This window comes from Heterostelium album, assembly GCF_000004825.1.
Source record: "Heterostelium album PN500 unplaced genomic scaffold PPL_scaffold10, whole genome shotgun sequence".
In the NCBI taxonomy this organism is placed as follows: Eukaryota; Evosea; class Eumycetozoa; order Acytosteliales; family Acytosteliaceae; genus Heterostelium; species Heterostelium album.
Window position 1 is genome coordinate 1,380,854 of NW_008805072.1, and position 13,862 is coordinate 1,394,715.

At 27.9% G+C, this 13,862-nt stretch overlaps 5 protein-coding genes and 1 non-coding gene across 6 annotated transcripts; 2 read left to right on the top strand and 4 right to left on the bottom strand.

The window, feature by feature from the left end:
- Nucleotides 1–66: 66 nt before the first annotated feature.
- On the bottom strand, nt 67–5,069 carry PPL_12555 (peptidase S16; the record flags this gene model as incomplete). The annotated part of the gene is made up of 15 exons (XM_020583286.1): nt 67–370; nt 443–754; nt 824–990; nt 1,067–1,136; nt 1,219–1,349; nt 1,435–1,461; nt 1,682–2,134; nt 2,237–2,646; nt 2,736–3,089; nt 3,112–3,537; nt 3,572–3,593; nt 3,628–3,811; nt 3,893–4,200; nt 4,297–4,685; nt 4,775–5,069. 15 exons carry the CDS (start codon nt 5,067–5,069, stop codon nt 67–69), a joined length of 3,852 nt encoding a protein of 1,283 aa, XP_020429473.1.
- A 233-nt stretch (nt 5,070–5,302) lies between these two features.
- PPL_12556 (uncharacterized protein) lies at nt 5,303–6,654 on the top strand (the record flags this gene model as incomplete). Its single annotated transcript, XM_020583287.1, has 5 exons — nt 5,303–5,770; nt 5,868–5,984; nt 6,064–6,132; nt 6,296–6,421; nt 6,469–6,654. The coding sequence occupies 5 exons, from the start codon at nt 5,303–5,305 to the stop codon at nt 6,652–6,654; spliced, it is 966 nt and encodes a 321-aa protein (XP_020429474.1).
- Nucleotides 6,655–7,179: 525 nt separating this feature from the next.
- On the top strand, nt 7,180–8,060 carry PPL_12557 (carbohydrate-binding domain-containing protein; the record flags this gene model as incomplete). The annotated part of the gene is made up of 3 exons (XM_020583288.1): nt 7,180–7,561; nt 7,853–7,884; nt 8,037–8,060. 3 exons carry the CDS (start codon nt 7,180–7,182, stop codon nt 8,058–8,060), a joined length of 438 nt encoding a protein of 145 aa, XP_020429475.1.
- A 203-nt stretch (nt 8,061–8,263) lies between these two features.
- On the bottom strand, nt 8,264–8,336 carry PPL_12558. The gene has a single exon. It is a non-coding gene; the product is annotated as a tRNA-Thr (tRNA).
- Nucleotides 8,337–8,569: 233 nt separating this feature from the next.
- Nucleotides 8,570–9,232, bottom strand: PPL_12559 (GNAT family N-acetyltransferase; the record flags this gene model as incomplete). The annotated part of the gene is made up of 3 exons (XM_020583289.1): nt 8,570–8,792; nt 8,870–9,029; nt 9,121–9,232. The coding sequence occupies 3 exons, from the start codon at nt 9,230–9,232 to the stop codon at nt 8,570–8,572; spliced, it is 495 nt and encodes a 164-aa protein (XP_020429476.1).
- An 84-nt stretch (nt 9,233–9,316) lies between these two features.
- Nucleotides 9,317–13,418, bottom strand: PPL_12560 (uncharacterized protein; the record flags this gene model as incomplete). The annotated part of the gene is made up of 9 exons (XM_020583290.1): nt 9,317–9,336; nt 9,466–10,785; nt 10,842–11,246; nt 11,612–11,892; nt 11,986–12,195; nt 12,279–12,381; nt 12,993–13,073; nt 13,137–13,218; nt 13,287–13,418. The coding sequence occupies 9 exons, from the start codon at nt 13,416–13,418 to the stop codon at nt 9,317–9,319; spliced, it is 2,634 nt and encodes an 877-aa protein (XP_020429477.1).
- Nucleotides 13,419–13,862: the final 444 nt, after the last annotated feature.

Below are 13,862 nucleotides of genomic sequence, written 5' to 3' on the forward strand. Positions count from 1 at the left end.
AAAAAAAGTAGTATAATCGATAACACAAATATATAAAGAGGTATTTACAAAACTAATTGTTATAATTTATATTTGTTCGATTGGTTTAATTTGAGTTGTAGGGTTGGTTGGTGATGAAGTAGTAGTATTTTGAGGTTGTTGTTGTTGAGCTTCCATTCTTTGTTCCAATGCTTTCATTGCGAGAGCTCTTCTTCTGTCTACATCTACTGATGTTACAGGTGCACCACCTGCTGTTGTTGTTCCACTCGATGCTTGGAAACCTTGACCAGTATTATATGATGGTAGAATCGATGTTCCACTGTGTGCTGAAACCAACTTTAATTTGGTAGCAATCTTGTAAAATATATTTGAAACAAATTGAATTGGTGGTCTAGATTATACAAATATTCAATAACTCATTAGTAATCCTCATACAATTGTGAGAAAATAACTATATACATACTGAATTGGATCAGGGAAAAATGTTGAGAATGCGAATGATTCACTTCTATCACCTTTGACACCACCTTTTAATTGGTAGAATCTCAAGTAGAACCATCCAAAGTATGCACCAAAGATAATAAATGGTAAGGTATGTCCAGATGAGAGACCGAGAAGTGTGAGTACTACACTAATGGCAATCGATATCGATGCCAAATACTTTACTCTTATTGTGGAAAACAAAAATGTGATCTCTTGTTCTGGTATCAATTGTTTCAATGCGACTGTGAATGCTGTAATTATACCTGAAAATCCACAAATGTTTGTTGCATATCTATAGAAATAATAATATATATATTAAAATACAAGAGATACTATGATAAATTATTGTTATTATACATACAAAAACATTGGGTTACCGCTAAACATAAAGAGGAACGTAAATAAAAAGAATGTTCCTACACCAGACAATACATTGACAACCATTATAAACTTTAAGAATTCAGTTGAGCCCCATACTGGTTCCAAGTATTTACCCAATAAAAGTAAGAAAACTATATTAATTATACCCTATAAAAAATTAATAAAAAGAGTAGTTAGCTTAATTTGAAAGACAATCATCATTGTACATTTAGAAATGACATACTGAAAATAGATATATTTCATATAAACCTGCAGTGAATAGTGTCCATAAAAAGAAATATGGTGGTCCAATACTATATATTTAGTTTAATAGTTATCATTGATTATTAGAATGAGTGTGCAGTCATATAGTTTAGAGTAATGATATATACATACGACCCTGCATTAATTGATAAATAAGAAATAGTTTGCGAACCAAAGAATACACCTATAAACAAAAAGAATGCTAATACACCTGCAATAGTCTTACTAAGTCTAGGTAGATTGTTAAATGGATTACCATTGGCCTAAATTATAGAAAATGAGATAAAATCAAGTAAGTTTACCAATATATACTTATTACTACTACTACTAAAAACAATAGATATTTACATATGTAGTTGATGATTCCATCTTTGTCTTGATAAATAAATAAATAAATAAAATAGATATCAAATCTATCAATTTATATTGATTTGAACAAACTTATGAGCTTTGTGTTAAATTAAAAAAAAATATGTAAATTAATTGTTTTTTTTTTTTTTTCATATTTTTATGAGACTTCTCATTGTCCACGTGTCAATTCACAACAAATATTTATATTTATGATTTATTTATTTAGATTAGATTAAATTGATACAGTTTGTTGTTGTTGTTGTTGTTGTGTTTCGTTTGTTGTTTCTGATGATGATGATGATTTTTCATAGTTAATAGTAGAATCTATTGTTTGATTTCTAGGTGGTAGTAGATGAACTTTGTTTGGGAATGCAATTTCAAAGACATCACGGTACTCTGAAGCGAATTTGACATCGATACCATTTCTAATGTAGTCTGGTAGTTCTTCATAGTCGATCTTGTTGTTCAGTGGTATAACAATAGCAGATAGACCAGATCTCTTTGCAGCTATAGTCTTCTCTTTCACACCACCTATGGTAAACACCTTACCGGTGATGGTAACCTCACCTGTCATACCAAGGTTATTAACGACCGGTTCATTCATTGCAACCGACAACAAAGATGTCACCATTGTCACACCTGCCGATGGTCCATCCTTTGGTATACTACCTTGTGGTGCATGCATATGTAATGAATACTTGGTAAATAAATAAATAACGATAGGTAATAGTAAAATAGTTAGTGTTTAATTCTCAGCAATAAAGGTTCAATTGATAAAACATAAAACACTGATAGTTACATTTTCAAAGAACTTATTCTCTGGATCTATTTCATAGAGGAAATTCTTTGCATAGGTATAGGCAATGTTTGTACTCTCAGTCATTACATCACCAAGTTTACCGGTGGTTCTAAGTCTTGGCGATCCGTGTGTCTTTTCAGCGATTGTCTCGATGTAGAGTGTAGATCCACCTCTCTGTGACCAGGCAAGACCATTGACAACACCGATTGGAGTAACGTCATAGTAACGATCTGAAGTATACGATGGTATTCCCAGGTAGTCTTCAAGATTCTCTGTATCTACAACGATATCTGGTGATCCATTGACCAACTCCAATGCCGATTTTCTTGCAATCTTTTCGACTAAACGTTCCAACTCTCTTATACCAACTTCACGACTATAGAATTTAACTAAAAGTTTTATAACTTCATCTGTTATTTGTAATTGATTCTAGAATCATTCAATTCATTATTTTTAGATTAATAAATAATCATTAAATTAAATTATTATAATAATTTACTTACAGGTTTAATTCCACATTCATTTAATGTCTTTGGAATAACAAAGTTCTTTACGATTTGAATTTGTTCTTCCTCGACGTATCCAGACAGATAAATAACTTCCATACGATCAAACAATGGACCTGGAATTGTTTGATCAGAGTTGGCAGTACAAATAAACAATACTCTTGATAAATCATAGGGTACATCCAAATAGTGATCGACAAACGATGAGTTTTGTTCTGGATCCAATACTTCCAACAATGCAGATGATGGATCACCTAAATTTCTCTTTCCAATCTTATCAATTTCTTTGATGAAAATAGAATAGACAACAATTAATATGATCATAACTTTTAGATTTGTTTGTTCTTCTGAACAATAACAAACACTTACCATCAATTAATATAACAGGATTTGAAGTTTGTACTAATTTCATACATTGTATCAGTTTACCTGGCATTGAACCAATGTAGGTACGTCGATGACCTTTAATCTCACCTTCATCAAACAAACCACCGACAGAGAATCTAAAGAACTGACGTTTCAGACACTTGGCAATCGATTTACCAATCGATGTCTTACCGGTACCGGGTGGACCAACAAAGCATATGATCTTACCTTGTACCGATCCCTTGATATGACCGACCGATATAAACTCTAATATACGCTGTTTAATATTGGTAAGTCCATAGTGATCCTGATCCAATGTTTCCTTTGAATACTTTAAATCGAAAAACTCTGGTGAGTATAGTCCCCACGGTAAATTGGTTAACCAATCCAAATAATTTCTACAAGTATTATATTCCAATGAAGAAGGATCTATTGTTGATAATTTATTCTTTGCAAAAATAACATGTTAATCTATCTCTCCAATTCTTTTTTTAAAGATACCGACAATATAATACTTACAATTTCATCTTCAATAACTTTCTTTGGACCCTCTGGTACATTTAACTTTGCTAATCTCTTTAAGTATTTCTGTACGACCTGTTCCTTCTCATCGAATTCAACACCCAATTGTTTCTTTATAGATTTCAATTGTTCATTTAAGAATAACTTTTTCTGTGTATTTACTTTTTCACTCTCCAAGTCACTAAAATAATCATATTTAAATAAGTATAAATATAGAATATATATATAAATGATTGATTGATTCATTGATTGAATGATTTACCTAAATATCTTTTGTTGTTGTTCTAATAAACTCTCTTCATTCTTTAATATGTTGTAAATTAAATCTAAACGATCTAATATCGAAGGTTTCTCTAAAATCTCTTGACATTGAGTTGGATAGTTCAAACCATAGTAGTTGATAATCGATGATATGAATATCTCTGGATCCTTGATGGTAGCGATATGTTTATCATAGTCCAACGATGGATTACTCTTGTAACACTCTGGATACATCTTATTATATCTCTTTATCAATATTCCAATCTGTAACATTTTAGCATCGATTCTAGATTGTTCTTCTTCATCTTGCTAAATATATAATTAATAATATTATTAATAAATAGTTGTTGTTGTTGTTGTTATTATAATTAATTATCGCGATTACTACTATGATTTCAAACATACAATTGATTGTGGTGGAAATTCATCGATTTTAAAGAAATAATTTAATCTCTTTGATGATTGACTTTGTAGTGATTCTTTGCTGTCCGATAGCTTGATACGTTGTTTCACTTCGAAATAGTGATATCCAAATGCCGTGGAAGAGATCTGTGCCAAGACACCGACTGGATGTACTTTTTCAATGGTTTTGTGATCTAATGGCGAATCTGCTTGTACGACACCACGGAATTCATCTTTAATCAAAAACAGTCCAACAAATATCTTACCAGAGGCATTGGGTATCAACATATTTGTGAATTGACTCGATAGATGAATAGGTCCCTTTGATCCAATGAAATGAATCGATTGTGATGGATATATCAATACTTCATTATTAATTGGCATATCTTTATCTATCAAAAAGAAAAAAAGAATAAAAATATTAATATAATAATTGATAATAATAATAATGATATATATATCGTTTAACTAAAGAGTTTACCTTTTTTAGATTGTTTATCAATCTTTGATAATGCTTCTACAGCTTCAGAACTGATAGTTGAAATATCATCTATTCTCATTGGTGTACTTGTTTTATCATTCTTTTTTGAATAATGTCTAATGATTGATTGACCTACAACTACATTATTATTTATTCTATTATTAAATTTACATGTTGTATTATTATTATTAATACTATTGAAATTATATAAACTTTTATAATTTGAATTCAATTTATTTACATTAAATAGAGTCTTACTACTACTATTTTGATTGAATAATAAGATTCTATTCATTGTTTTTTTTGTTTAATTAAAGATTTTAAATGTGTGTTGTATTAATGATCAAGTTCATTTTCAATCATAAATTGGTCATTAATTTTTTTTTTAATTTAATTTTTTTTTAATTTTTTGAACTTACCTGACCTTTGTGATCAGTAATTAGTTAAAAACGAATTTAACCAATCTTCTTTTTGTTATTATTATTTTTATTTATTTATATTTTACTTTAAATATTGTAAAGTAATAAAATGTCAACTAATATTAGAGGAAGTAATAGTGGTGTTCCTACTACTTCTACGTCTGGTAGTGGTGTTTCGACAAATACAACTGCAGCCAATACGAATGCCAGTGTTATTACAAGTAGTACTACTGCTACTACAACTCATCATACAAGTATAAGAGGTACAACCACTCCCAACAAGACAAAGAGTCTAAGAGAGAGTGCAAGCAACATTAATACGAGTAAAGATAAAATTGATAATCAACAACAACAACAGCAAAAGCAACAACAACAGCAACCAGATGAACAACCAATACAATCGATTTCAAAATCAACACAACTATCCAAGAAACACATAAGAGATCAATTGGAAAAGAAGAAAGAAGATATAATTTCTCGGGGTATTAAACCTATTATGCCTCATTTAGAAGAGAGATTCAACAACTTTTTTAATAATCATTTACCAGAGTTAATTGTTATCTATTCTGAACTTTATGTATGCGTTGTTTAATACAAGTTACATTATAACTTATCTTGTAAGATCAATAGAATTAACTTTACTTGTTTTTTTTCTTTTTTTTTCATTTAATAAGGAACAATGGAATACATTTAAATTCATGGATGACGCACAACCTTATTTATCTAAAACAGAGCAAGATTGTGGATTGGAGGCTAGTAAAGTTAAAAAATATACTGATATTAAAACAATGGTAATTATTATAAAACAATCGATTGTTTAAATGAAATGCTTATTAACAACAAAAAAATATGAATTACTTATAAAAATAGAATCAATTGGATACATTCCTTTATCTACAATTGACAGCAAATATTATTCCCTTGCTGGGTGAAATTCTTGTATGTACCTTTTTATATCTACCACCGCCCAGCGATACAAACAGCCATGTTAAAATTCTAACTGTAAATATTGAAACAATCCAATACAATATAAAACTATAACAATAATAGTTACTAGTAGCAACTAACTAACCAATTTATTTAATAACTACTTGTTTTTTAGGAATCATTATATGTTCCATTGTATACCTTTTCCGATAGTTTTGAAAAACAATTATCTCGTATCAATACAATGCCTTCAAAAAAAATACCAGAAGCAAAGGTAATTAAAACTCAAAATGCGTTCAAAGTAAATTCCAACCATTTATATTAACAGTATTATTATTATTATTTCAGTTGAAAAAGTATCCAAATATCGAAGATTATGCCTCGTTTACTGATAATCTAAATTATTTGATTGCCTATAATCGCATTGATACAGTTCGTTCTACTTTGAGTACACTCATTTCATTGTATAATTTCTTTTCCAACAATATGTCAAACTTTGAGGAAATCATATCTTCATTCAGAAATCAACAATAAAAAAAAAAAATATAAACATCTTTATTTAAAAAATTGGTTCTACAACCAACAATATATAAAAATATAAAATAAATTAGATAATTATAGGTAATAATAACAATATTATTAATCATTATAATAAATTTTTATGTTTTTTTTTTTTTTTGAGAAATATGTGAATAAACAAACTTTCACTTGTATCATGAATCGCCGATTTGAACTGTTAAATAAAATATAAAATTAATGTCAATAATGAATTTAATTTTTATCTATTTCTGTACAGTGTGGGTAACCTGCACCTCTTTAAACTATCTATTTGATATTAAAGTTAAAAATAAGAATAATAATAATAAATTTTTCTGAATATCACGTGGTTCAATTATTTTGTGAATTAATTACCTTACAGGTGGACCTGACAGGTTTGTTTCATCATGAAATAAAACGAAAAAATATTTAAAAAGTTTTGGAAGGAAAGGATATATATATTCAATTCAATATAATAAAAAAAATAGAAAGTACTAGAATATCTAGAATAAGTAGAAAAAAATGATGATTTCTTGGTTTACTTTAGTTTTGGTAGCTATTTCAGTTTCTATAACAAGTGCATCTATGGGATTTTGTGATCCAAATGACTGTGGTGTTGATCAAGTCTGTATGCTTGATAACAATGTAAAGCATTGTATCTTACAGAATGATGTCCATAATATAGCTTTAACTCAGGTGATGGAAAAGACATGGGTAGAGAATGGTAGAAATTTCACTCTGTATCGCTTTCATATTATCAACTTTGGTGTCAAAACCTTGAAACATATTTCAATTCAAACAGATTCCACTTTAGATCCAAGAGATAATACTTCTATTTGGAATATTGAATTCAATAATGGATTCTTTACTCTTCCTTTCTATAGTTTTGGTATTCCAGCTGGTGGTGAATTTATTTTTGGATACATTGACCATGGTGTTAAAGCTCCAAACCTCTACATTCGTTCAATTAATTTTTAATAAAATTATTCTTTAAGAATTCAATAAATAATAATTTTATAATCTTTTTAAAAATCTTGTTATCATACTATAGAAATAATAAAAGAAAAATATATTTAAAAGGTTGAGTTGCTAAGAACTATCAGAATAATAAAGAGATTCATAGAGAAGAAGAGAAAAAAAAAAATAAAGAGTTATTTTATATAATAGAGAATAAATAACCTATTATAATATGTAGTTGATTCGATGAATATGTTAAATACTTTTAAAGTATTTTTTTTACAGTTTTTTCTATTTCTTAATTGGGCAAACTTGATTTTGATTATGATTACTGTAAAAATTAATTATTTCTACCACCTATCCATCTATCTTATAGATTTATATTATTTTTATTTATTTGATTTAAAACATTTAAAATATAGGTACAAGAAAGATATATAAATTAAAAATTATAAATTAAAAAAATAGTATTCCAAGACCATCAGGACCCGGAGATTTATGCGGGTTAGACGACATTTTAAGTTTCTGTAACCAATGGGTTTTCCCACTATGCCAAAAGGGAAGTTAACTAATTATCATCTGCTCCACAACCTTCATACACTTTCATTGTTATACATGCGCGCTTATTGGGTTATATCTCTTTTAAAAGTGGCTCAACCGAGAATCGAACTCGGGGCCTCAGGTTTACAAGACCTGCGCTCTGCCAGCTGAGCTATAGAGCCATATGATATGATACCATTGGATCTATAATGCCTTTTGATATGAGGCAAACTGATATTAAATGATACTATTTTAAACGTTACAATACATTATAGAAATCATTAAATAGTATTTCTTTTTTTTTTTTTAAAAACATCTTTTAATAATAATTGTTCATTTGATAACAATGAGTCAAGATTTTCAATCAAACAACCGGTTATATCTCGATGTTTCTGATTTATTTGTTTGTCGATATTCATGAATATCTTTCTTTCACAATTTCCATTGGAATTGTCATTCTAACGTGTGGTATTTCACATTCATAAAACACTGGAATGGTAGTGTCAGTGATAAAACCACATTTCGAATAAAAGCTTTCAACATATTGTTGTGAATTAATAATGTAACATGGATAGTTTTGTTCTTTAGTTTCCTTATAAACAGCTTTGATTGTTTCTTCTACTAAAATTCTACCATAGCTATATGGTTGTTACAATGTTATAAAGTAATAATCAATATCTATATCTTTAGTTAGTTATGGTTTGATTAATCATACCTTTTACCACGGAATTGCTTAAAGATTGCGAATCTCTCTAGCTTATAAACATCTTTATCTGCTAAATGATATTTACGTGATCTAGAACAACCGATTGGTATATCATTATCAAGTAATAAGTAATGAGTTGCTTCTGCATCATATTCATCATATTCTTCATCTAATTATTATTATTATTAAAAAAAGCATTTAAATTTTGAATGTTAGTTAATATTCAAAAGTATTGTTTCTATAGTTAATCAATTACTAACCTTCAGGACATTTTTGCTCTGTTACAAAAACATCATATCTTATCTTTCTAATCTCTTTAAACTCTTCAGTGTCTATCTTTGTAGAAATAAACTTTATATTACTTGAAATCATTCTTTTTTTTATATATTTATAATATTACAACTACACAACAAAAGAAATAAATAAATTAATTTAATAGATAGGATCGACTTTTGCTTAAGTTAAATTACCTAAATCTAGAAAAAAAAAAAAATAGATTTTTATTTATTAATCGATTTTTATTTTTCATTCATTATCTATATCATCTTTAGCAAGTTGATTCAATAATTTAGTATCTACGAAACCTCCAAAAAAAGAAGAATTACCCAAGAATATATGATCGTTGATTCTTCTGATATTGAATCGCATCGATTTATATTCAAATACAATCGATTGTATAGATTCTGGTAGATCTTCTAAACTATTATTTAAAAACAATGAAATTCCAACATGTAATGTTATCCTAGGTGATGCTATTTCATTACTACTACTACTCTTGTTATTAATAATAAAAGCATCTTTAGCAATTTTCGAAGAATATTTATGAGAAAAGTAGATATCTTGAAGAGTAGGTGGTAGTGTTTGACAGTTAATAGGATGTTCATAGTTCAATCCGAATTTCAATGTGCGCAACTTTCTTGGTAGTACATCTCTCTCTATGACACAATTGTATCTCGATCCCAAGTCCAATACCTTTAGGGAATCGGGTAGAACCATCCGCTCAATCGGGAGTAGATTCGATTCGCCAAAGTGAAGTTCCTCTACAGACTCTGGAATATCACCTGGTTTCAATGGTTTGTTGAATCGAAAACCAAGATGTAGTGTCTTGACACTCAAAGGTATGACACCAGGCTCCAAAGCATAGTCGTAAAACAATCCTAAATTCAATTTCGTAACACTGTTTGATATGATTCCTGGTCGCAGATTGTGCAGCGCCAAACTATAAAAGTTTAAATCTTCAATGTGTCTGGGTATAGAGCTTTCATTGAGTTCAATCGCGGCCAAACTCGAAGAGAAACTCAGCTTTTTAACAGATGATGGCACCAAGTGTAACAATTGAAATGGAATCTTACAGAGTGATGTCAGATGGTTGGAGAACAAGCAATTCGGTAGCACCTCTGGTAGTACTGATCGGTTGCTAAGAGTCAGTGATACCAGACTGGGTGGTAGATACTCTGGAAAGTGATTATACGAATGTGCAAATCGTAGTTTTTCTAATTTCGGTGGCAGTACATTCACTTCAATCCTCTGGTTGAAATAGATACCGAATACAAGAAAACCAAGTGATTCTGGAAATATACCGGGTTGTAGTGGTTGATTGAAATACGATCCAAATATAATAGTCTCAATGCCATTGGGAAATGTACCAATCTCTATTGGTTGATTAAATTCATCTCCGAGATACACCTTTTTCAAAGAGTTTGGTAGGCTTCCAGGTATTAGTGGTAAATTAAAACAATCTCCAAATTCAATGACCTGTAATGTTTCTGGTAAGACACCGGCAATCGAAGGTGATACAAATATTCCACCATTCAATATCGATTTCAAATGTGATCTATTTAAACCAGGTATATTCTCCAAAGTTCCAAATTCATCTATATACAATAGTTCCAATCCATTTGGAATACTAAAATTTTCATTTCCCTCTAAAAATAAAATATTAATATCTTTTAATTTACTAAACTATTTCTTATTTATTTACCTATAAAGTCCATATAATCATATTCAAATAAATCAGATTCTATATCATTTTTGTTTTGATAGAGAATCATAGAGTTTGGTATTCGTAATGATATTGATTTCTCGAAAATATTTCTATATGAATGCATACAGAAAGATTCAATCTTATCGATTTCTCTTACTACCAATTTCGATGGATTGAAAATCATATATTTCTCTCTTTCCAAAAATAGTTTTCTACATGTTAAACTGAAACATATGAAATCTAAAATTGATAATTTTTTGAATATTTCCTTTATTAACAAAAAAGATAAATCTAATATTATTAATTTTGTAGTAATTGATTTTATTTTCTTTGTTGATTCAATTTTATTTTGATATGATGGTGATGTTGATGATGGTGATGGTGATTCTTTGGATTGTAATACTATTTGATTTTTTTCGAACATTTAATTATAAATTGATATAAAATGGGAAATTAATTAATTATAAATAAATAAATAATAGTTTTTTATGAAAAAAAATATTGTTTTAAAATCAATGAAATAAATTTAAAGTTTTATTTTTTTTTCAGTTTCAAAATTATTGGGTTGTTTTAAATGTTGAAAATAATTATTACTAAATTAGAATTTTTGATCTGTGTGATTGGGGAGATGAGATTACGATGCATGAAATTTTAAACAATGATGATTCTTTTTTGGTGTGTGTGTAGGTGAACTCCTTATTAAAATGTAAAATTAAAAAAAAAATAATTTTAACCAAAAAAATATTTGCTGATCGATGACCAGATGCCACTTTGCACTTGCATGTTGATACGATCGAAATTGATATTGGACTTATCGATTCTGTTGATAATGAGTAGTGTTGCAGAATCGATCATAAGATCCTCTACAGTGAGCAAAAGATCTTCGTTTGTAAAAGGTGCCTGGTTGGTACTTGAACTGATAGAGTATGGACCATTATAACCATCGGTTCTATTAAAATTTATATAGTCTCTAATATATTTAAAATGATCTTTTGGACTTAATTTATATGATATTGTATTTCCATCTAATTGTTGAATTTTAATTATACTAAAAAATTAAAAAATAAAACAATTAGTAATTAATCCTCCTATTTGTTAACAAAATAAAAACTCTAACTATTTTGTTGAAAATTATATTTACCTTTGTGATTGTTCATAGTTATTGAATTTCTGTCTTTGTGCATTTCTAAACTCACGTAATTGATCCTCCTGTTTCTTATTTTCCTTTTCTAAATCTGAAAGTTTCTTTCTCTTCTTTTCACCTGTTGTTGTATCGATCTTTGTTTTTTCATTATTTTTTGCATTGTTTTTGACAATCTCCAAACATTTATGTTTATCTTGTTCTTTATGACTAATGTTTTTTTTATAATTAAAAACAAAAAAGTAGTGTAAGTTGTAAGATCTACTATTATTTAACTTGGCTCTTACACTTACATATAACAATAATAGAGAGTACAATCATAACACTTGAAATTAACCATTCCTGTATCTACACAATTTTCAATTGCACATCTCTTTACTTGAATTCCACCACATTCTTGTGTGAGATGAAGTGATAGCTACATGTATATTCGAAATATATAAAAGTAAATATGTATTCTTATCTTTTGTTTTTTTTTAATTATATTACAGCTAAATCTATATTTAATTCTGATTTAAGAGTTTTTAGACACTGAGGACACTGATATGATATTTCTTCCATGATCTTAAACAATATTTATTATTTGTAATGTAAACAAAAATGAATGAAAACTGTTAAAAATGATCATAAAGTAATGAGGGATATAAATTAATCATTTTTTCCTAAAAAAAATGAAAATGTGTTTGCAAAAAATGATTCGTTGTTTTGTTTCTACGTCTACCACTACTTTTTTAATAACTTTGATTTATTTTTATTTTTATTTTTTTGGTTTTTCACCGATTTAAAATTTTAGATTGGCAAAAGAAACTTTGATCACTTTACTTTGATTCAAAAAGAAAATCTTTGATTTTTATTGTTTTTAGAAGTATTTAACTTTTAAAGGTATTGATTAATTATGACCAAAACTCTTCTTTGATGACCTTTCCTTCTTTTGTCCATTCTAGTTACATTATATTGTTAGAGATAAATCATTTAAATGAAATTGATGTTTTTTTTTTGTTTCTTACCTTGGATTGCCCATTGTGTATTCTTTGAGTTTACTCCACCTTCAGTTATATCCATATACATTTCATAAGCACTATTCAATCCTTTTAAATATTTATTAATAACTTTATTTTAAAGATTTAAATCTTTATATTTAAGTTACTTACCATCTACCATCATCTTTGTCAATTTAACTTCATTGATAACAGCATTATCTACAAACCATTGTTCGGCTATACGATTTTGTTCCTTGAAATTTAATTTTTAACAAAAATATTAATAAATTGTATTAATTTATAGTAGTCGAGATACTATACCTTTCCGACTCTATTTGTACAATTTCCTTTCTCATACATCACTACATCATCATGATAATACTTTTCAAATGATTCCAAGATTCTATTCTCTTTAATTGAATCAATGATATCATTTAAATTATCTCTTACCATTTTACTAAAACAAAATTTATAATTAGCAGCATATTTTGATAATTCTTTTAGTAATATTTACGTTTCAGGGTCTTCAAACCAATCATATCCTTGTTTAAAAGATAGAATTAATTCTGATCTACATATTGAAATAAAACAAAAATAAATTAAAATATTTACTAAAATTATAGTTTTCATAGTTTATTTTAATTGATATAATTTTTATTTAAAATTAAAACAAATAAATCATGATTAATTTTAATCAAATAACATAATATATATACTTTTTACATAACACTAACAACATTAATTTATTTTAACACGAACAACACTAATAATAACTCTGTTATTCCGATTTTTCTCCAAAGCATTGTAATTGTAAGCACAAAATTTAAGAAAAAAAAAATCTCCTTTTTTTTTTTTTTGTATTATTGATTAAGATATATTTTTTACGTGTAGAATAAA